Here is a 22,648-nt window from a genome sequence, read left to right as displayed (position 1 = left end):
GGGATCACCAACTCCCTGGCCTTCCCACATTACTAACCGGGGAGGTGGCCTTAGCAAGATCCCAGTAGATGGGTGTGGAGGCCCAAGATGGGATCCCTCAAAGTGTGTTCTCTCCAGAGCTGGTTTAAATGTACCCATGCGATTGACGATGAATCTGCAGTCCAGGGCTTCTCAGGGCCAGGAGGTATTTCCTGATAATCGGCCTAAATTTCCTCCTCTTAATTTCAGCCTCTTACTCACAGCAGGACACTTCCCCTTCAGTTTCTGGTTGCTCCGTTTCATCCCGTTACTGCTAGTCACACCCCCATGTACCACCCTGAACAATCCCCCTCCTACCGTGGAGTCTACACCCTTCCCATACTTTCAGACTCCCCCACTCCCTGATGGGCATTTCTGTGCACCAGTTACCATGGTCATTGCTATTGTTGTTTGTTAATTATTTGCATTATGAACCCCAGCCAAGGATCAGGGACCCCAGAGAGCTCACAAATCTACATGTCAGGTTGAATGCAACAGATGGATGAACCAGACAAACAGGGTGGGGATGGGGAGATGGGAGGCCAAGATAACAATAAAGCAAACAGAGTTTTGCAGAAATGCAGAAGACACAGCTCGCTGCTTGCCTAACCAGTCCAGACAGGAGTGATTTGTAGATAGCACAGCACAAGTCGGTTTTAAGAAGGGATTTAAGAGAGGATAAGGTGGCAGCTTTACGTGTGTATAATTCTTTAAATCAAGATTGGATGTCTTTCTAAAAAACATGATTCAACTCAGCTACAAGATAGGGGCCTGGTGCAGGACTAATGGGGTGAAGTTTGATGGCCCCTGTTACGCAAGAGATCAGACAGGATGATCATAATGGTCCTTTCTGGCCTTAAAAATCTATGAATAATAATGGTGTGCTATTATTGTATTAACAGTCGTGGGTGGTTGCGTTTTCTGCACCTTTCCTTTTAAAAAGGCCAGATTCACAAACGTTTAGGGTTAAAACTTTACAAGTTTGAAATGTCCTCTGCAAAGTGACTGCACTAAATTCTTTGGGGTGATATCTAACGTAATGGGGCACAATCACTGACTGAGCCCATAAGTAAGATAAATACTAAATAATCAGAATAACGATAATCAATGAAGGTCGCTACCAAGAACTAACCTACGCTCTGCACTATACAACTCCGCGTTGGTCTGTGTTCATGCTCTTTATTGTGGCACAATTCGAGCTGCAAAATGAAATGTATTAATTAGCTGGAAAGAGCAGGCTAAGTTCGGGCTAAGCTGCCATCAGTGTCCATGATTTTAATTAAGTCCAAAATGTAATTATCTTGACTAGTTTTGCCATCTTTCATATGATGACTCTATTATGTGCTCTGGTTAACTGTGGGCTAAGCATTTTCTGCACACACACACACACACATACACAAAATGAATCCAACAGAGGCTGCCAAATGAGAAAATGGATCCCAGATGCACAAAGTGAGTTTGCTGGGGTTTTGCACAGCTCCTTACTGCTAGAAGCTGAAAACCTGGGCTGGTTTTCAAAAATCATTTTCTTTTATTTGTGTCTTCCACTCCCACTGGGTTTGGCCACGTTCAGGCTGTTAAAATAGAGGGATGTGGGCTCAAAATATTGTCTCTGATCATAAAAATCAGAGCTGGAAATGAAGGGATTAGGTCATCACCCCCAAAATGCTCAAGGTAGTCAGAGTCTAGAGCTGAAGATAGATTCTGTGGTTTGAGCCCCTTTCTGCTGTTCCCTCAAATGAACAGTTTCTCAGTAAAGACAAAAATGCTAAGCAAAGTAAACATATATAAACCTTCCGTGTCAGTCACTGGGTCTCCGGAACCAGCCACAGGGCCAGGAAATTCCAGCTGCATACTCATTCTCAGTGACATCAGTGCAATAACTCTGGGCATACAGGCATTCCAATCCCACATGCCGTCTGTAGTTATGGGGAGAACCCTTTCAGACAAAGAGCCCGATCTGTGATTCACCCACCTGCCGAGTAGAACTACAGGGTCAAGCTCAGTTTGGCCAAGTCTATAGTAACTTGCTAAAGAGCCCCAGGCTGTGGAGGAAGGCAGCAAAAGCAGGTAGAGTTGAGAGGGGGCTCAGAAAGGGGGAGCAGTGGCTTCCCAATTTTGGGACCACAGAGATAATTTTGTATTTAGGAACATGAAGTGGGAAAGGAGAAGGTTGGGGTGTGGGTGGGGGAGTTCTCCCTTATATATACAAACAATGTAACTGTTCTTGCAATTGTGCCCCAAAATGAACCATGCAAAAGGCTGATGCTAAAAGTTCTGACCTCAGCTTTGATCCCTTTATTCAGCCCTGAACTAGAACTATGATTATGATCATTTCTGAAGCACCACAGAAGTCCTGTGAACTTTACACACAGGCAAAGACCAGGCACTGAGGAGCTTATGGTCTGCTTAAGGCAGACACAGTGAGAGATCTGGTAGTCACAATGGTAAGTGATGAAAAGGGACTTGAAAAGAGATTTCAAGGAGGATGGGAGAGGAAGAGCAGTTGGTGCATGAAAAGCAGGGTCCAAGCCTGGGGGAAAGCCCCAAGTACCAAAAGAGCCCCAAGTATCAAAAACAGACTCCAACGAGAGACTGCTGAATTGGAATTAATTTGCAAACTGGATACAATTAACTTAGGCTTGAATAAAGACTGGGAGTGGATGGGTCACTGCACAAAGTAAAACTATTTCCCCATGTTTATTCCCCATCCCCCACTGTTCCTCAGACGTTCTTGTCAACTGCTGGAAATGACCCACCATGATTATCACTACAAAAGGTTCCCCCCCTCCCCACACCCCGCTCTCCTGCTGATAATAGCTCACCTTAAGTGATCACTCTCATTACAGTGTGTATGGTAACACCCATTGTTTCATGTTCTCTGTGTATATAAATCTCCCCACTGTATTTTCCTGAATGCATCCAATGAAGTGAGCTGTAGCTCACGAAAGCTTATGCTCAAATAACTTCGTTAGTCTCTAAGGTGCCACAAGTACTCCTTTTCTTTTTGCAAGTACCCTAGAGTTTAGGGGGAAATCCCTCGACAAAAGGTTTTTACTAGTACACACAGCACATTGTGGGCCACGTTTTTTAAAGGCGCTCCTAACCAGGCCATATTTGGAAACATTTCTGCACACCTGGACCCTCAGTGTCTCAGTGTACAAGACCATTTGGTAACAGTACATGCAAATAGGGACTCAAGCTCAGCTAACCAATTCACACACCCTTTGCCTGTCCCAAAGGCCTTTGCACATATTACAGGTCAGGCTAGGAAGCGCTTTGAGAACATGGCCCTTGGTGCCTGCACTAGGCTGGTGCCCTCTTAACTAGTGCCATGGCACCTAGAAACCCGGGTAGCAGAGATCCACAGCTGAGAAGCAGATAGACATCTTAGTATCATTGTCATTCGCTAGCCCAGACTTTGGCATGCAAAGATCTCTGGGAGTTGTAGTGAAAAGAGGAGAGGAAGAGGTGGAGAATACATAAATAGCTGGGAATTGTGACTGTGGTACCCTTGATGGGGGCAGGGGTCCATGCACCCCACTCTGACGGTTTTAGGACTGCAGAAGATATGGCCTGCAGCAATGAATTCTGGGAGTCGCAGTCCTGAGGCCTCTGTGCCTTACAGAACTCTGGGGCTTGTAGTCCTGTGGGTTGGGTGAGGACCAGTTCCCTGGAGCTAAGAACTATATTCCTGGGCAGTGGGATTCCAGGAGTCCTATTTCCCAGCCTTCTGCTCTAACCCATTCACTCGCTGTCCCTGCCCCCTGTATGAGAGGTAGTGAAAAGAGAGGAAACTCCCTGGAGTAGAGCTCTGGGAGTTGTAGTGGTGGTGGTGGGGGGAAACGGTCCAGCCGCGGGGAGCTCTGGGAGTTGTAGTGCTGGGGGAGGGGCCAGTCCAGGCCGCGGGGAGCTCTGGGAGTTGTAGTGATGGGGGGGGGGAAACAGTCCAGGCCGCGGGGAGCTCTGGGAGTTGTAGTGCTGGGGGGAGGGGGGGGGGGGACAGTCCAGGCCGTGGGGAGCTCTGGGAGTTGTAGTGCTGGGGGGGGGCAGTCCAGGCCGCGGGGAGCTCTGGGAGTTGTAGTGCTGGGGGGAGGGGGGTGGAGACAGTCGAGCCGTGGGGAGCTCTGGGAGTTGTAGTGCTGGGGGGAAGGGGGAAGGGGGCAGTCCAGGCCGCGGGGAGCTCTGGGAGTTGTAGTGCTGGGGGGAAGGGGGCAGTCCAGGCCGCGGGGAGCTCTGGGAGTTGTAGTGCTGGGGGGAAGGGGGGAGGGGGCAGTCCAGGCCGCCGGGAGCTCTGGGAGTTGTAGTTCTGGGGGGAAGGGGGGAGGGGGCAGTCCAGGCCGCGGGGAGCTCTGGGAGTTGTAGTGCTGAGCTTCGGGACCCTTCACACTGGGCGTGGCAATGACACTACATGTCCCAGGAAGCATCGGGGGGGGGGGGGCGGCCGCAGCCCAGGTGGGTGCCGGCGCTGTAGTTCCGGCCTGGGGGGCCCTGGTAGCCCCGCGCCCCGAACCATCCCTCTCAGGCCGGGCGCGCCCCCTGCTGCTTCCGCTGAGCTCCCGGGGGCGGCGGAGGGACCAAGCCGGGGGGGCAGCTCCCGCTCCCCCTCCCCCCGCGTCTGGGGGGGCCGGTTGTCCGGGGGGGCCGCTGTCGGGGGGAGAGGGGGAGCCGGGCTGGGGTCAGAGGTCTGGCTGGAGGGTGACACAGGTGGGGGGGCGTGAAGGGGGGCAGGTGTGGGGCAGCCAGCAAGAGCCAGTGGGGCGGGGCACACGGGACTGGGGGGAGAGTGGGACGGAGGGAGGAAGCAAGGCCGGGGGCTGTGGGGGGCTGCCTGTGGCCGTGCTGAAGTTCCGATTCCAGCTGTCTGGGTGGTCTTGGGCAAGTCACCGTCCTGCTTGGTGCCTCAGTTTCCCCACCTGTCATATTGGGATAATATTTCCCTGCCTTGTAGGTTGGCGTCAGCACCCTAAGAGCCTGGCATAAAAGGTCTTATATAAAGAGCCAAGTGTTATCACTCAGGTATTGCTCTTGTGAAGCTCCCAGAATCAGAAAATCTCACTCATGTCGTTCAATTTAAAAGAAAAAAGCAAGCCTGCGTTGTCACCCTTTGCCTCCTGTTCTAGTCCCGCAGTCTGAGTCACAGAACCCCATTGTCCCGACCCTAGCATGTTACAGATGTCCAGATGGTGTGAGGTTAATCTCTTAAAAAGCATGCGAGAGGCGACTGCCACAATAAACAGCAGCCAGGGCAGGACATTGGTTGGTGTGAAGTGTTCTGTAAGTTTGGTTTCAAGATGCACCTGAGCTAATACTCCAACAAAAAGCACTTTCACAAGAGCTGCTGCCCTGCCAAGCCACCAGAATGCACAAGCTGTGCTTGGCTGAGTGAAGAGGGATCAGCGCAGAGCGGGGCTTTGCCTGGTCCTGGCTGCAGGTCAAATCCTGCTGTAATGTTAGCCATTGTTACAAGCAGCCTTGAAGACAGTGCAGCGGTCTCCTAAGGAAAGTGGTGAAAGCCCCTTTGCTTGGAGACCGGACAAAGTGCTAGAAAATACACGATGGGGAACAGTCGTGCACCGCTCCATGGGAGTTAGGCACCATGGCCCAGACCCTGAAAGGCGCCTAGCTCCCATGGAAATCAATAAGAGTTAAGCTCCTAAACACTTTTGAGGACTTGAACACTAGTCATCTTTGTGAAGCCTGCTTAGTGTCTATGTACATCTTTAGGAACCTTTCAAAATCTGGCTCTTTAAGATACTACAGTGATGGATAGGAGTCTTTTCCATCTCTAATCTCTGTGGCTGTAGGATTAAATAATAATACCGTACTTTGCACTTGCATTTTCTTTCATTGGAGGAGCTCAAAGCACTTTCCAGAGGTGAATCATGGAGAAAAATGATCTAGCTGCCGTCACACCGTGAGTCAGAGACTGAAACCCAGAGTCCTGTCTCCCAGTGCCCTGCTGGAACAATACGTTCATTTTGCCCCTGCTGCCCATAATCATTCTGGGAGTCAAAAGGCAGCTTCCTTGCACTGCCCTGGTCCCACTGGGTTGTGGCATAGGCCTTCTGATAAAATCTTGCTTACTCTTCTGCTCTCTCTGCCTGATGGCTAAGCTCGCCAGCCAGTGTTCTGCAGCTCTCAAAGCACAGTAGGTTAGGCTTTGGTTGGAGGTTTTGCTCAACAGGAAACAGATGAAGGAAGTGAGATGAACTGGCTCTGTTTCACCAGCCATTGGGCGAAACAGTTCTAGCACTGCAGCCTCCTCTCTCCCTTTCTAGGCACTGTCTCCCGCTCAGGAAGGCATGGGGGGAGTGCAGTCCTTCGGGCTGCCCCCAGGGAAAGGACCTCACCAAGTGGGCTGCACGGATGTGATGGTGGGCCGCAACCGGAAGGTACGGTCATGAGCGCTGCTAGCTCTCGGGGTTTTGCTTCTCATTAGTTGTGCCACCGTGAAACAGAGGATCAGCGGGTAGGAAGGCAATGGTGTTTCCAGCTATTGGATTATTTGTTTTGCTGGAACTGATCTTGCAGCAAGCCCTGTAAATGCAGCCTGTGGGGTACTTGAGATTGCCTGCTGTGTGACTCAGGGTGACTCTGAAGACTGGCTGGGGTGAGGCATGTGAGCAAGGAGATTACAGCTGCAGATTTCCTGCTGACCCGACTGGATTCTTGGTCTCTCCTTAAACTGAATTCTGTGTCTGGACACTTGAACAAAGGAATATAAAACTGGAAGGGACCTCCTGGGTCACTGAGTCTCGTCTCCTGCTATAGAAGCCAATCCCGTCATGTTATCCCCTTCGTAAACTGACCAAGCTGCATCTTAAAACTAGTTAGTTTTGACATTGCACATGTCTCCAGTTGTTATTTACTAAGCATGACTCTGTGCTTGGTGCTGTACAAGATGTGGAAGTAAAGAGTGTCCCAGCCTCAGTCTGAGTTCTTGTATGCATTGAGAATTTGCCCCTGTTCGAGCAGTCACTGGCCAGCCATTGATGTAGCAGCATCTGAGCACAGAGAAGGAAAGCCAGAATTTGCACCAGCTAAGCCCAGCTTGAACAGAGGGCAAGCTTAGGGTGAGCTCAGCTGCTGCAAATCAGAGCTTTCCTAGTCTCTTCTCGGGGTTTGCACCACAGCTGGAATCAGGGCCCATTCCCAATGTAACAAGGCCTGAGATGCAGAGTAAACAGGACATGCTGGGCAACCTGGGGACAGAGCTGCTTTGAGATGTGTTTAAATTGCCATAATGAACTTACTTCTTGTTGGCATTACAGAAGTGAATGATTATAGTTTATCCGTATTACGGTAGCACCCATAGGCACCAGTGAAGGGTCAGGGCTCCCATGTGCTCATTGCTGTACAGCCACATTACAACATAGTCTCTTCCTCTACAGCTTACTGTGTAATTTTCAGATCAAATATGCAAGTTAGTTTAACCAACAGAGGGAGGAAGAACAAAGGTCATATCGAGAAGATTGCCTGGCGACACAGTCCAGCGAGGGCACAATTTGAGTCCAATTCAGCTGAACGTTAGGGATTTTTTATATATAACAAAACTCCTCTGCCTTTGCTGATAATACAAGTCCAGTGGAGTTGAGGAAGGGCAGGCAATATAACCCGGCTGAATACACGTGGATTTGTGAGCACAGAGAGAAATCAGCTGTCTTACCGTCAGCTTCTCAACCTGGACTATAGTAGTCCTACTGCCTCACTATAACAACATGGAATAGGATGGATTTGAATGGTGGGGTGCCCTGATGACCTGACAGAGGAGGTTGTTCCATGCATAAGGCGCAACGTGGAAGCAGTCCCGGAGAAGGATGTGAACGCCGGCTGCAGTAACGTAGGCAGAAGATGATCAGGGCACACGGAAAGTGGTGGTTTGGCTGGTCTGGGTTCTAGAACCAGCACGGTCAATTGGGCAGCCTAGTGTTCTAGGTCCCGGTTCTGCAGGATGGGGCACTAACTCCTGAGAGGAAGAATACCTATTTTCTCTTCCCATTATTTGTTCCTTTTCCTTCCTTCCCACCCACCCACTCCGATCCACTCTCTCCATTTTCTGTCCACACTCCTCCTGTATGTTCCCTTTCCATTCCGTCTGTTCCTTCTCCCATGCGCCTTCTGCTCAGTGGGGGCTCTGCGCAAATAGCTCCAGCCCTATTGGGGCTTATCCCTCTGCCTGTAGCGTGAGCAGAGTGAGGAGAGGAGTGGATCCGGCCTTCTGGGAGCTGTGTGAATCAAACCCCCTAACTTACTGACAGCATAGCCAAAGAGCAGGGATAGAGGCACATGCTAGATGAGGATCACCTGGTTTGACGTCTGTATTGAGGGTGTGGGCTGCATGCTGGAGTGAAGGATGGATGCGGGAGGTCAGAACAGATGATCACAATGGCCCCTTCTGGTTTTATAATCTGTGACATTCTCTGTTCAGATCTAGGTGGGATGGGGTGTTTCACACGTGTGATATTTGTGTCGCAATCCTCCCTTCTTTTCTTTAGGGGCTTTTCTTCCGGTTGTTTTACCCCTGCCTTCCCCAGGAGGGGGCAGAGCAGCCTCTCTGGATCCCGCGCCGTGAGTATTGCCAAGGGCTGGCCGACTACATCAACTGGAACAGGAAGTGGTGCACCCCTCTGCTCAGTGTGACTTTTGGTGAGAGGACTGATGGCTTCAGATAGATCTCAGCCCCTGGGGGGCTGCCCCAGACTCTCTCTGCCTCCTGGGAGCATGCATGGAGGCAGTTATAACAGCATGCTGTTAGTGCGGTCATAGGAAAACGGCCCCATGCTGCCCCCTTAGCTCCAGAGTCAGAGGAAGCGGTTGGTCTATATTCTAAGCTAATAAGGCAGCATGATTACAGGTTAGCCACAAGAAAGGGAGAGGACTGGATAATATAACACTATAGTGGATGGTTTAGAGACCACAGCCTCAGGTTTGAACTAACTAGACTCCCTGGAACACCCGGGATCAAATCCCACCAGGGGTCTCTGCAGCAGGTAAAATGCAGACTGTTTAGCTTGCTGCACATGCAGGAGTTTCCAACGAGACGTCCAAAGGCAAGAGCCATGGGGACAGTGGAGCCCCTGGCACTTTCCATTAGTGTGGACGTTTGCTGTGGCATCCAAAATTGCCCTCCCCCGCCATTTGCAGGCTATGTACTGCTTGGCTGCTGTCCTGTTCCTCAGAGGTAGCTGCATTTCAGCAGGGTGACAAAGCGCTTTGGGATGGAGGGTGCCTTAGAAATGTTCTCTGGGCTACAGAAAATTGCGAGGGCTTGGGAAGATGCTCAGTCCTCTCCCACTCGATCTCCTGTTGTTCCCTTGGTACAGAAGGTTACATGAGGCTGGAAGGGGGTCAGGATTCTGAAGAACCCAAGAACAAACGAGAGTGTGGGGGATGCCCCGCAACTGCAGGAGTCAGAGCTGTAACCCTCTGACAACTTGGCTCACTCCACTCACATCTGTCACTTCTTCCTTCAGGGTCCTACAGAGTTCCAGTGAGCTGGAACGGGCCTTTTAAGTCATGTGGCAGCAGGTACCCGCTGATCATATTCTCCCATGGCCTGGGAGCCTTTCGGTAAGAGTCGCGGCCTCACTTCCCACACCCCTGGTCCTGGGTGAAAGAGGAGAGGGATCTCAGGTGTATTCTGTCTATGAGGCTGCCTCTCTTATAACGCTAACAGAACTTTCAGCTGGTCTGCACTGTCAGCAAGGGGCTGGTTTAAATGCACGCAGCCAACAGGCTGAGGTTAGGACTTGTCAGTCATTTCTGCCAAGGAATTGGCTAAAAAGTTTCCTGCTCCCCAAGATTCCCCACCAAGCAAGTCTCTTGTCATTGTTTTAGGAAGTGACTGGAATGCTGGTGAAAGATGCCAGGCTTGCAGCTCTGGAGACAGGAGTTCTGTGCACAGAGCAGGGGCAGGGCAAGCTGCCTCCATGTTGCTCGGCCAATAGGCCAGATCCCTCACTGGTGTAAATCAGCATTTGCAGTGGAGTTCTGCCCGTTTACATCAGCGGAGAATCTGGCCCGAAGTATCTTACCTCTGTTTTAGAGGGACCATTTCTAGGGCAAAGAGCAGCGCTTAGTTTTTATGGCCAATTCCATCTTCAGCACCTGTCCTGGGACAGCCAAGAGTGGGAGTCAGTTGTGATGATGGCTTTTGCGGCGTGGACACACCTCCCACAAGGAGCTGGCTGGAGGCCCACACCAGTTTGTTTCACACTAGACAGCCAGCAGATGATAATCCCCTTTGGCCCATTTCTCTGGATTTAAATTGATGACCTAGAGGTGAAAGGCTCCCAGTCCCATTACAGCCCTCCTCCCTCCCCAACAGCAAATCCCTTATAAAAGCCGAGGACCAGGATATACAATGGCATTGTCAGCAAAAACTCCGCTCTTGTAGGATGAGACCCTGTGATCCCCGGCTGTTAGAGCCACTGACGTCTGCTGTAAATCTATGTTTAATACCGTGCCAATAGCTTAGAACCTTATGCTAGATGTAAAAAGTCATCCCTAGTTACTGCATATATAAACATGGATGCTAGGGACAGCAAAATCCTATTAGATCATCTCACACCTCTTGCTGGGCAGTGGAAACTGGATCCCTACTGTGTATTTCCTAGTGCTTTGTCCAGTCTAGTTTTAAATGATTCAAGCAATGGGGCTTCCACCACTTCCCTTAAGAGACTATTTCACAGTCTAATAGATCTCCGGGGTAGGCAGCTTTTCCGTACATTCAGCCACTGCACAAACAGTGTTTCTGTATCTGGCTTTATTAGTAATAATAACACTTGGCATTTTTCATCTTCAGAGCACTTTACAAATGTTGCCCCATCCTCACAAACGGGTGGTATTCTGCCCGTTTTACAGATGCGGAAACCAAGTCACGAGCCTCTCCGTGCCCCCATTATCAGAAGTGCTGAGCACCTGCAGCCCCTGCTGAGATCAGTGGAAGCGGTGCGTGCTCAGCACCTTTTGAAAACGGGCCATTGTGGCTTTGCCAAATCCTAGAGATGAAGTCAATGTCAGAGCCGGGATTAGAACCCAGGAGTCCCTCACTCCCGTGGCTGGGCTCAGATTATGACTCTCTCGCTCTTCAACAGGGAGACTTGCAGCAAAACTTGTGTAGGAGCGGAGCAAGTCCTGGAGGTGCTGCGTGCCTTGGACTTCTGCTGAGTCTAGTGGGGGTGGAGGGTGCTCAGCATCTCTGAGAGCCAGAGGATCGAGCCCTCATTCTGCTTTCCCTTTGCATCCTCATGTTTTCAGAACCGTTTACTCGGCTGTCTGTGCAGAAATGGCCTCCCGTGGCTTTCTGGTGATGGTGCTGGAGCACAGGTGAGTGGCGACCCCCTTTGGAACAGCATGATGCCGTCTGTTTCCTGGTGGTCACCCACCCTCTGGGTTGATCTGGTTGATCATTATTTCAGCAGACTTGTGATATGAATTCTCCTCCTAGTGTTATACCAATAAAATAAAAACCAGCAGGATCTTATTAAAGGGGAAAAGGCAAAATGCCACATTTATTGTGAATACGGAAAGAATCATAGTAAGCAGTTAGTTATAGCTATAACATTCCATTCAATTTCATATTTATTCACACATTCATTCATACACACACACACACAGAGATTCTGCAAGGTTGTTGTTATAGTTACCAGCCTTAGAGTTGCTCATGCCAAGCCACTGGCCAGGTGGCCTGGACATGAGGAGGGAGCAGGGCCTTGTCAGATGCTCATCTGATGCTTTGCAGAATCAGACCCCAAAGTTCTCACTTTCTAGAGTCCATTTTTATAGGAATTTCTTCCTATGCCAGTCTATGGGGATTGCTTCATCATGCTGTTACTGAATCAATCAGCAGATAGCACATTCCTGACAGCTCCTTGCTGCCAGATGTTATCTTGTTCTCTGGTTCTCCCATCCTTGAGGCTGTTGGGTGGATTCCAGTCTGCCCTCCGGGGGTCCTCTGGTTCTTTCCACTTGACGCCTTCTTCAGCTGATGGACACTGGATTCTTAGGCTGGCACCTCCCTGATCATTCAGTTGTTATCCACACCAAGCATCCATCCACATACATCCTCTATCTCTATTTTAATCACAATTGTTAATAAAGCGAGATGAATACAACAAAAGGGCGGGGAGTCTCTGGGTGCTGTTTCTGTTGTTACAGAGTATTGCTTTGAGTCTCTCTCTGTGTGAGTAGTTGTTGTTACAAAGAATTACTTTGAGAACAGACTCTGTCTTAGAATGTACTAACACAATTAGCTTGCAAGTTTCACACAGAGAGGGTGCAAGTTTCACACAGAGAGGGAGAGAAACAGTACAAAAAACCAAGAGACCTCTTAATTAGTAATACCCTGGAATTTAAACTATGGGGAATTAAACTCATTTGTGATTTTAATACGGAACTTCTTTAATATGATCCAACACTAGGACTCAGGAGCAGTCTCTGATCTTCTTTGAATGGGAGCATTCAGAAGCTGAATCGAATGCTAAATATTCCCCTTTTCCCTTGCATGCCTCATGTTTCCGATGCATGGCTGCTGCTCAGTGATTTAACTTCACTGTCCTGTTATTCCCGCAGAGACCATTCTGCCTGTACAACTTACTTTTGCAAGGCAGAGGCTGGGGGGTCCGATTCCCTGGAGGCTGCGCTGCAGGAGGAATGGATCCCGTTTCGAAGGATCCAAGAAGGGCAGAAGGAATTTCATTTTCGAAACCCACAGGTAATGACTGGAAGGCAGGGAAGGGCTGTTTTTAGGATGGAGGTGGCCGAACCAATTTGGGGAGGGGCAAAATCCATCACACCTGAATTCCGGGCCAGTCTAAGGCGTACGCACGATGGGCATGTGCCTAGGGCCTCAGTTGCCAGTGTCACATGATGATCCCAGAATCTCTCTTTTCATTTAAAAAAAGAAATGCCATCACGGTTGCACAGAAAAGCTTGAAAATGCTAAGTCAGTGCAATGGAGGTAGTGAAGTCTGCAGACGGTCTCCAGCTGAGGGAGGAGCACTTGTGTTTTATGAACATTTTCTGTTTTCACATCACTTTGGAAGAGAACCAGAGAGGAAGTTGTCTGGCCTTTTACCCACCACTAGAGCAAACCACACCGTTGCTCCAGGGTGGGAGGAGCCTGCCGCAGCAGAGGGCAGTATGGGGCAAGGGCTGTATGGGGGTCTGCCCAGGGTTTTGGATAACTTTACTCTTCTTGCTTTGCCCATACCTGTCTCCATTTCTGGAACTGAACCTAAAGTTGAACCTGTTTTGTAGATGCTGAATCATTTGGTTAACTAGTTTGCCTTTCACACTTTTATAGGCCTCTTTGTGTCTGAGTTCAGGGCAAGGCAGAAAGCAGCCCGCCTGGTTTTGCTGTATTTCCTGCCTCACTGGAAACAGAAAATTGCCTGAATACTCTCGAGCACCAGCTCAGTTCTGCAGCCTAAAGAGGCTGAGCTAAGCTTCAGATGAGTCTCCAAATATCCAGGTGCTTATCAGCACTCTGATTTCTAACTTTTTATGAGGTTCGTCCCATTGCTGTTTTGGACAGGACATAAAAAATCCAATTGCCTGCTCACCCCAGCCAAGTAGAAAAGTCCCCTAGTAAGTGAGGGGCCTAAAACTCTCAATTTCTGCTGAGTTTAAAAGGACAATGGCAACCTGAAATGTAGCCTGTTTTAAAAAAACTGGATTAACTGTGGTTTCCGGTGCTGCCCCTGAGACCCCTGCCAGTGTTTGTGGTTTTAAAACCATATTTTTCTGTCCTTTGTCATTGTAGAAAAATCCATACAAACAAGGGCAGCAGGCTGACTATACATAGGAAAATATGAACTGTGATGTCCAATGTCCAGAATAAGCAAACTGGGGGAAAAGCAACTTGCAGTAGGTCTCTTCTTCCCCCCCGCCCCCCATCTCAGTTATAGAAATCTTTGGTTTTACTTGTAACAACAAGTTTTTAAACTAAGTTTAGACAGATTTTTGTTTTATTTTGTTTTAAAGTTGATGGTCTCCCTTTAAACGTGCACGTTAAATAAATTCTTTGCCTTTCTGCAAGTGGAGAACACCTTCCATACGTGACCCCCAATGCAGGACTTTCTTCCTGAGTCTGCAGACAGACCACTCCAGTGCTGCTGGAGCTCAAACAGCGGCAGAGTGAAATTGACAAAGACTCTGGTCTGTTTTGTTGCTGTTACAACCCTTTGGGCAGCCCTGAAATGCTCAAAAAACAGGTCAGTTTTGCTCAGCTGCAGCGGGAGAGACAGGCACTGAATTTATTCATTATGGAGGAAGACCCAGATATGGAGGGTGGTGTAGTGTTATGGAGATACGCCCACTCACACTGTTTGAGGTAGCCAGGATGCTGAGGAAGGGAAGGAAGAGCAGATCCAGCTTCTCCAACCTATTTCTCTCTTCCAACAGCCTGAAGGAGGCTGGGCCTCAAGAGAGCTTCAAAATACCTACTAACAGAGGCTAATATAATACCGGCCAATTGGGAAGAGACTTTCCAGAGTGCATGTATTTTTGGTGGCACGCTGGGATCTATGGCAATGTGATCCATTAGATCCTCGCTGCGACCCAGTGTGTTAAAACCTCATCAGATTATTTAGGAATATCTTTTGCCACTATTACAAAAAATGGAGTCCTTGAGCAGGGTCCAGGGACAGCACCTCAGTAGGAATCCCAGCGATCATCTTCTTCCCAGCAGCTGGGGGGGCCGGGGGTGGGGGGAGCGGGGTTTCTCATTAGGCGTTTGGACCTGTTTGGGGAAAGTCTCTCTCTATCTTTCATATTGGCCTCTGGTTCGGCCATGGTGGATCCAGTGAGCAAAACACATTCTGTCCTCTGAGTACCCTCCTTACTTATTGGTATAGTGGAAATGTTTTGCTTATCTTCAGCAGTTTGTGGTATTAAATTAACTGGATTTTAAGAAGCTTTTCCAATACATTTATAGTGATTTCCCTTGGGAGCCTCTTGCGGTGTCTATATTTTCCTCCACATTTGTCTCCACATTCGCGGTGATCCAAGAAAGGCAGTGAGGTTTAAAGCCTGAGACCGGAGTTGGGACTCCCGAATTCTATTCCTGCTGCTAACTCACCCAATGGCCTTGGGCAAGTCTCTGAGGGCCTGATTTTATGCTCTGTTAAAGCACTACAAATCAGGGGTAACCCTATTGAGCTCAGTGGAGTTACACAGAGGTAAAAGTGGTATAAATCAGAGGAGAATCCTTCCCTTTAATCTTTCCATGTGTGCATGCAAGGGGTATGACACGTACTGACCTCACCTGGTGTAATGAGACTTACTAATCTTTGCAAGTCACTGTGATGTGCTTAGACAAAGGGCGTCTTGGCAGAGCACATTATTATTCTATATTATCATCATCCCTGTGTTGATGCTTGATCAGTGTGGAGGAAAGAAGAGGTTGAATTAACCAGGGACGCTTTCGTTACAGGTTCATCAAAGAGCAAACGAGTGTGTGCGAGGGCTCAGGCTGGTGCAGGACATCAACAGCGGCAAAGCTGTCACCAATGTCTTGCACAAAGGGTTTGATCTGTCTGCACTGAAGGTATTTCCAGCCAACTCTTCAGTTGTAGCCGAGAGACATTTTGGTGCAGGGCAGTTTGTGAAGGGATTCACTGGAACCCGTGCAGGGTTGCCTTCCGAGCTGGCCAGTTGTTTTAATCTGATTTCCTACCAGCAATAGCAGCAGCCTCTCCTCCACCCAACACCTTCCTTTCGTTGCCCCTGCAGGTGGTGTTACTGGCAGGAACGGGCCTGGTTCTGTGAAATTTGCAGATTGCCCTCCTGGAATTGGAGGCGTGGGGGCCGAAACTGCAGAACCAGAATCCTTTGAGCCCCTGATTCATTTTCCCTTTTGTCCTGTCCCACCACTGCACCCCCTCGTTTCCTTTTTATCTCCTCTGTCACCTTCTCCGCTGTCTTATTTTTCTCCTCCTCCTTCCCTTTTCTCTTTCTGTCCCCTTTAACTGCACCCCTTCCATATTCTCCCCATTTTTTCTCCTTCCTTTCTTCTCACTATCCTCTTCTTTCTTTCCCCCCTCTTTATTATTTTGTTTATGTATATTTTAGGGGAGCCGGCTATATATATTTTAGGAGACTCAGATCCCTCCAGGGCCCAACAGTGCTGCTCCTGGACTGGCAAGAGAAGGTGTTCTTTAGTGACTAAGTACTGCTCTTCCCTTCAGCCTCCCATTCCAGGGCTTAGCACTGAGCCTCTTATAAATACTAACTGCATCTGCTGCTTGGGGACTTGCACTGTGGTGCCCCGTGTTGCAGAATTGTGTACCAGCACATTCATTCTATGGGCTGGTCGACGCTGAAAATGTACATCGGCGTAGCTACGTCTCTCCGGGGTGTGAAAAATCCACACCCCGGAGAGACGTAGCTATGCCACCCTAACCCCCGGTGTAGACAGTGCTAGGTTGAGAGAGGAGTTCTTCCATCAACCTAGCTACCTTCTCTCGGGGAGGTGGAGTGTCTACAGTGATGCTGCTGTGGCATTTTAAGAGTAGACATACCCTAAGGCCTGGTCTACATGAAAAGGTTAGGTCAACACAGGGGAAAAATCCACACCCCTGAGCAACATATTGAACCTGCTAGGTCAATAGACAAATTCTCCCTCCCACCAGCCTAGCTACTGCCCCCTGGGGAAGTGGCTTACCTACGCTGATGGGAGAACCCCTCCTGTCAGCATAGGTATTATCTACAACTGCAAATGCAGCATTTCAAGCGTAGACGAGCCCTTCATGTTTTTATTTTCCACCCATCGTCTCTGTTGTGCTGTCTGAATATGGCCACTGCACTGATCCTCAGTGCCATGCATGACAAGTGACTCAAGTGTCACGAAACGCTGCAGGAGATACCCATGTGTTTTCAGAACACAGTGGAGCTAGTAATGCTGTGTCCCCAGGCTCCTTAGGACAAAGAATGTGGCTAAGATCAGTGGCTTGTAGCAAGGATGGCTGAGCTTATCAGCCTGTAGCTCAAATAGGGGAGGTGTTGGTTCAGAATGTAATAGGAACTCGCTGGTAAATGAGGGTTCCAAATCCGAGACGCACCGTGGTCTGGAACGAGCACGGGACTGGGAGCTGAGAACTCCTGTGTTCTGTTTCTAGCAGTGCCATAGACTTACTGTGTAACCTTAGGGAAATCACTTACCTGCTCCGTGCCTTGGTTTCCTCAACTGTAAAATGGGGATAATACATCCCTGCCTCAGAGAGATGTGGAACTTCATGAGTCACCCCTAAGATGACCTTACTCCCTCCAACATCTACTCCCCTGGCAAATGCAGCTTAGAGTCTCTGTAGCAAGCTGGCTTTTCCTGAGGTCACTACTTCCCCAGCAGGAGCTTTGTGCAGTGCGGTTTGGGGACTCGCTTCTTTACAGTTTTTCTCCTTTTTGCAGGAGAGTGTGGATTTGACTAAAGTCGCTGTAATGGGCCACTCTTTCGGAGGAGCGACAGCAATTCTAGCCCTTGCTAAAGAAGCCCATTTTAAGTGAGTATCGGACAGATGCTGCTTTTAAACTAATAGTAAAACTTGAAGCAAGAACTCTCCACCAGCTTGGGAGTGGGGGATGCATTTATAGAAACGGGCCAGATGTGAATAGAAGACTTTAGATACCAGAAGAATTCCATGTTGTCTTCCATCCTGCTGCAGATGCGCCGTTGCTCTTGATGCCTGGATGTTCCCTTTGAAAAATGATCTCTACCCCAAGGTGACCAAGCCGGTGCTTTTTATCAACACAGAGAAATTCCAGACTCCAGAAAGTGTCGCCAAAATGAAGAGACTCCGCTCCAGAAACAGGCAGACCAAGATCATAACCATCCTGTAAGTCCGCACTCTGTGTCTGGGCAGTGTGGGGCAGCGGCAGAGCAATGGCCTGGGAGCCAGGAGTGCTCATCCTGGCTCTGCTATTGACCTGCTGGGTGACCTTGGGCAGGTCACGTCCCTGCTCTGTGTCTCAGTTTCCCCATCTTTAAAATGGGGGTAGTGCTATTTGTGATCCCTTGTAAAGCGATTTGACATTTTCAGATGAAAAGTGCTGTATACGAGCCAACGGTTACTATTATACCGCTGCGTGAACAATCCCAGAACACTGCTCACTCTGTGCCAAGTTTTACTGTCCCACTCATGTGCAGCAACCTTTGTCTGCATCTGCTTTGGACTTCTTGTCCTCACCTTCAGAGCCATGCTCCTGCTGACAGCTCAGCTCGTGTTTCCTTCGCCCCTGTCCCCCATGCCCAGTCCTCACTCTGACTCCCCTTTCTCCCATGTTCAGCTCTCTGCCTTTTGCTACCCCCTTTGCCTCCCTTTTCTCTTTCACCAAGAAACCTTCCTACAGATTCCTCCTCAACCTCCAGCACCAGCACCTTCCCCACACTGATCTGCCCTCCGACAGGACCTCTTCCTCCTTTGGCTTTCCTTTAATTTGCAGGCTGTTTGTCTCAGTTAGATGGGCAGCTGTTCAGGCTTGGATCTTGTCTTATGTGCTTACAGAGAGCTGTGTGCATTTATATGGCCTATGGAAAATACCACTGAGTGATGCATGAGTCAGGGTGGGCAGTGGATTGTGTTACTTAGGCCTTGTCTACGCTGGGGCTGAAATCCTGTTCCCATTCAAGTCAATGGCAAAGCACCCATGGGACCCGGATTTCACCCTAGGTGGTTTTGAGAGATCTCCCAGCAGTGACTGCACTGGTGATTAGTGACCATAGTGAAGACAGAGCTCACATGGCCACTAGCATTTTTACCACCATGCTGTCTAGCTGTATCGTGAGCAGGGTCAGATGATTCCTGATGCACTATCTGTGTCTACCAGTGGGAGATTCCCAAATCCAATGTAGACCCAACCCAGGGCTGTAAAGCTAGCAAGAGCAAGTCGTCGATGAGAGCTTTTCATCCCTGTCTCCAAAGGACTCGTTTCCTTCTCCCTTCTCCAGGGGATCTGTGCATCAGAGTCAGACTGACTTCACTTTTCTGGCTGGGAATCTCCTGAACAGAGTGTTCCAGACCAGAGGCACCCTGGACCCATACACAGGCTTGGACATCACCAACAGGGCGGCGCTTGCTTTCCTGCAGAAACATCTTGGTACGGCGCTAGGCAGAAAAAATCTTTTTCGTTGGGATGGTGCAATGGGTCCGTCTGTCCGCGCAGACATCTGAGCTGAGGCTCTCGCCTCCTTGGCCAGGAGGGGCTGATAGTTTGGAGGAGGCGATGCTTGCAGAAGGATTGCCAATGTGTGGGCTTGGTGTTCTGTGGAGAGCTTCATTCCTGCCCTATACACAGAGCTGGCCAAGATTCTGAAGAGCGTAGTGGGGGTGTAGTGACCTGTCTTGTGCTGTGTTAGGCAGGGACCTTCTTCTATGGTTAGTGCCAGATTTAAAGGCAAAACCATGAGCTTTGCAAAGAGGCCATGAAAACCTTAGCAACGCCACCTGGTCTAGTGGCCTTGGTATGGGGCTGGAAGCAAAGCACTGCTGGCTCGCCAGCTGCTCACTTTGTGAATGGGGGAAAATCAATTCCCCTCCATTCGTGCCTCAGTTTCCCCATGTACAGATGGCAATAACGATACTGCCTTACCTCACAGGGGTGTCTGCACAGCCCACGGCCTAGGCCACACCAAACACTTAGCCAACTGAGGGACTCCCCTCTGGAAGAATCCTGCTGTGTGGGCAAGCCACAAGAATGCCAGATGACGGATGTGGGGAAGTGGGTGGGGGTTCATTAAAAATCAAACACCACCCCCACATCTGCAGAGTCTGTTTGCTGTGTTATGACAATGCCCTGTAAAATGGGCTTAGCACAGGTCCCTCAGCTTTCTCTGACAAAGCAAAGCCAAGTGCCTTTGGCTAGGTTAGCCTCGTGATCTATGGGAACAGCTATACACACATACTAATGCTCATCAACTCCTGCCATTGTCAAGCACAGCTAATGGGGCCAGAGGCCTCTCTCTTGTAATGCATGTTGCTGAGCCTTGCCAGCAGTGTAGTAATCATGGAGTAATCCTCTCGTCATCTCTCTTCCCCAATTAGAGCTGGAGGAAGATTTTGATCAGTGGAATAATCTCCTGGAAGGCATTGGTGACTCAGTGATTCCAGAGGCGCCTCTCTGCATCTCCAGCCTTTAGAGACACTGTCTGCTGGTCCGTCCGCATGGATGTTAGGCATCCTACATACCAGAAGATAGTAGTTTCCCCTTAAATGAGCAACTCCAATAACTGCAAAAGACACGTGTAAATCATGCAGCTGCTGATGGAATCCAGAGACATGGAGCCCTCACTAGTCCAGAATTCATGCTGGAACTGGAAGACTAGAGGCCCTGACTGGTCAAGGGTTGACCATGGAACCCAGAGAGTGGGCCCTCCTCTGGTCTAGAACTCACCATAGAGAACAGACTGGGGTGCCTGGCTGCTCTAGAACTGATTTTGGAACCAGAAAACTGATGCCTTATTGGACAGAAGCAGATGTGGGGTGTGGCTTAGTGGCCCCATTTTAACAGGTCCCAAACCTTTCTCTCTGCCCCTTCAAATCCCTCCTCTAAATACATTTTTTCCCAGAAGTCCTTCACACATGAGACCTGCCTTGGTCCCCTCTGACTCCTGCCAGCACCCCATGCACTTTGTTGTCTACACCTGAACTACATTGCCCTGGTTTCAGACAATGGAGGGAAAATCTCTCCCCTTGTGTTAAACTCTCAGAAGCCCCTCCTGTGAATTACCTGAGGTACTTATGCTGCTGTAGTAATTATGTCAGTCAAAATGGTATTGTCTGTAAAATGGTGCATATATTGGAAACTGTATTTTCTTCTCTCTTAAACGTGCATTAAATGAAGATGGAGAATATTGTTCCTAACGCATATCTAAGCTTTCTCTTTTTTGTTTTGTTTTTATCATAGGAGAGGCGGTACTGTCCAGTGGATAGGGCACTAGATTGGTACTGAGACCTGGGTTCTGTTCCTGGCATGGCTACTGGTTTGGGGGAGGGATAGCTCAGTGGTTTGAGCATTGGCCTACTACACCCAGGGTTGTGAGTTCAATCCTTGAGGGGGCCATTTAGGGAACTGGGGCAAAAATTGGGGATTGGTCCTGCTTTGAGCAGGGGGTTGGACTAGATGACCTCCTGAGGTCCCTTCCAACCCTGATATTCTATGATATCTATGATAAGTCACTTCACTTTTCTGTGCCTCAATTTCCCCTTCTATAAAATGGGAATAATATTAATTGATTGTAAAATGCTTTGCGATCTGTGGATGAAACATGCCTTAGAAGAGCAAGGTTCCAACAACCTTCCATGCAAAGAGAATTGGTCATAGAGCCCAGAGAGTGGCCTTGTCATTAGTGAGGTTCCCAGTCTTTTAGCTCAGTTGTACCCCATCAATAGACCATTCTCCAGTTCTATCAGCCAAGGTCCCTTTCTCTGATTCAGGAGTGGTTTCTAAGCTGCCCTGGAGTGTAGGCTACTGTTGCCAAAATCTAGTTTTTTGATGGTATGAGCCAAAACTCCAAGGGGAGGGAGAGCATGTCGACAAATAGAAAGCAGGGAGTGACATTGCTTTCAGGCCCGACAAAGAAGCTCTTCACAGTGGCAAGGGAAGGGGCTTATCAGTCAGCCAAAGTCTGGTGTGCTGGTAGTGCGCCACACAGCAGGGGTTGGGAATCTCTAGGGGAAAATTCACAAGCGATAAGGATGGATACCTATTGTTCTGTATTTGATGATGGAACCCACATCTTACCTGCAGGTACAAAGCCTACTGTAATGGGGCCCTGCTCTCCGATTTGGGCCTATAGATGCTGTCACAGTGCAAATAGTAACAACCCTGATTTGTCGGAGGCAAGAGCAGGCGGAGGCCCGGTAGCCATCTTGGCATCCTAGAGATTCTTGAGTGGGGATGAAGAGTTCTTTAGCTGGAGTACAGACCTACTTCAGTGAAGGCCATCGGAACCAGCACAAAGGACAGAGCACAATGGGCTAGAATCTTGGTTTCCCCAAAAGTGAAGGTGAAGAAAACCTCTGCTTTCCCGGAGGATGTACTGAGGGTCACAATCACCTCCCGTAAGTCCAAAATGCAAGATTTGTTTCACAGAAATGAGGGGAGAGATGCTGGGCTGGGGTGGGGGGAGTAAAAGAACCCTAACAGGAAAAGAACCAATCCGTTTCCATTCTTTTAATTTCACTCAGAACATTTTTGTTTATCTTACAATTGAAATATTTCCCTTCTGCCTTGGAAATCCAACAGCAAAGGGATTGGGGAGGAAAAGGGGGTAAATGAAAAGGGAAATTGATTATAAACAGAAAGGGAAACCTAGTTTTGCTGCCCACCCTGAGGGAAATATAAAATCAAACCGCCTGGGTGGTGAGAAGCTAGTAACTGAAAGAATTTTTAAAAAAAATACATAATCTAGAGTGTGAGCGGGGAGAGAGGAGCAATGGATTTTTTTGAAATACAAAGGGTCAGATCCTTGTCTCATGGCTGCATTAAGCCAATGGAGCTGTGCTGATTTACACCCACTGAGGATCTTGCCCAAGTTTTTTACCCTGACGAGGCAGCGGTTAGCTCTGGGTGTTCATTGGCACGTTCCCCGTGCATGCTGCTTTTGCATAGGTTTTAAATATTTAGGGCC

At 49.1% G+C, this 22,648-nt stretch overlaps 1 protein-coding gene across 1 annotated transcript; it reads left to right on the top strand.

The window, feature by feature from the left end:
• The first annotated feature begins 6,278 nt into the window (after window positions 1-6,278).
• PAFAH2 (platelet activating factor acetylhydrolase 2) lies at window positions 6,279-20,883 on the top strand. Its single transcript, XM_077837934.1, has 10 exons — window positions 6,279-6,413; window positions 8,517-8,667; window positions 9,495-9,591; window positions 11,281-11,349; window positions 12,595-12,736; window positions 15,458-15,571; window positions 17,431-17,522; window positions 17,685-17,855; window positions 18,968-19,116; window positions 20,061-20,883. The coding sequence occupies exons 1-10, from the start codon at window positions 6,324-6,326 to the stop codon at window positions 20,153-20,155; spliced, it is 1,170 nt and encodes a 389-aa protein (XP_077694060.1). The 5' UTR covers window positions 6,279-6,323; the 3' UTR covers window positions 20,156-20,883.
• Window positions 20,884-22,648: the final 1,765 nt, after the last annotated feature.

Source organism: Eretmochelys imbricata, chromosome 19 (genome assembly GCF_965152235.1).
Source record: "Eretmochelys imbricata isolate rEreImb1 chromosome 19, rEreImb1.hap1, whole genome shotgun sequence".
Taxonomy (NCBI): domain Eukaryota; kingdom Metazoa; phylum Chordata; order Testudines; family Cheloniidae; genus Eretmochelys; species Eretmochelys imbricata.
Note: the sequence above shows the minus strand (reverse complement) of the source record. Positions and strands in the feature narration are given on the sequence as shown.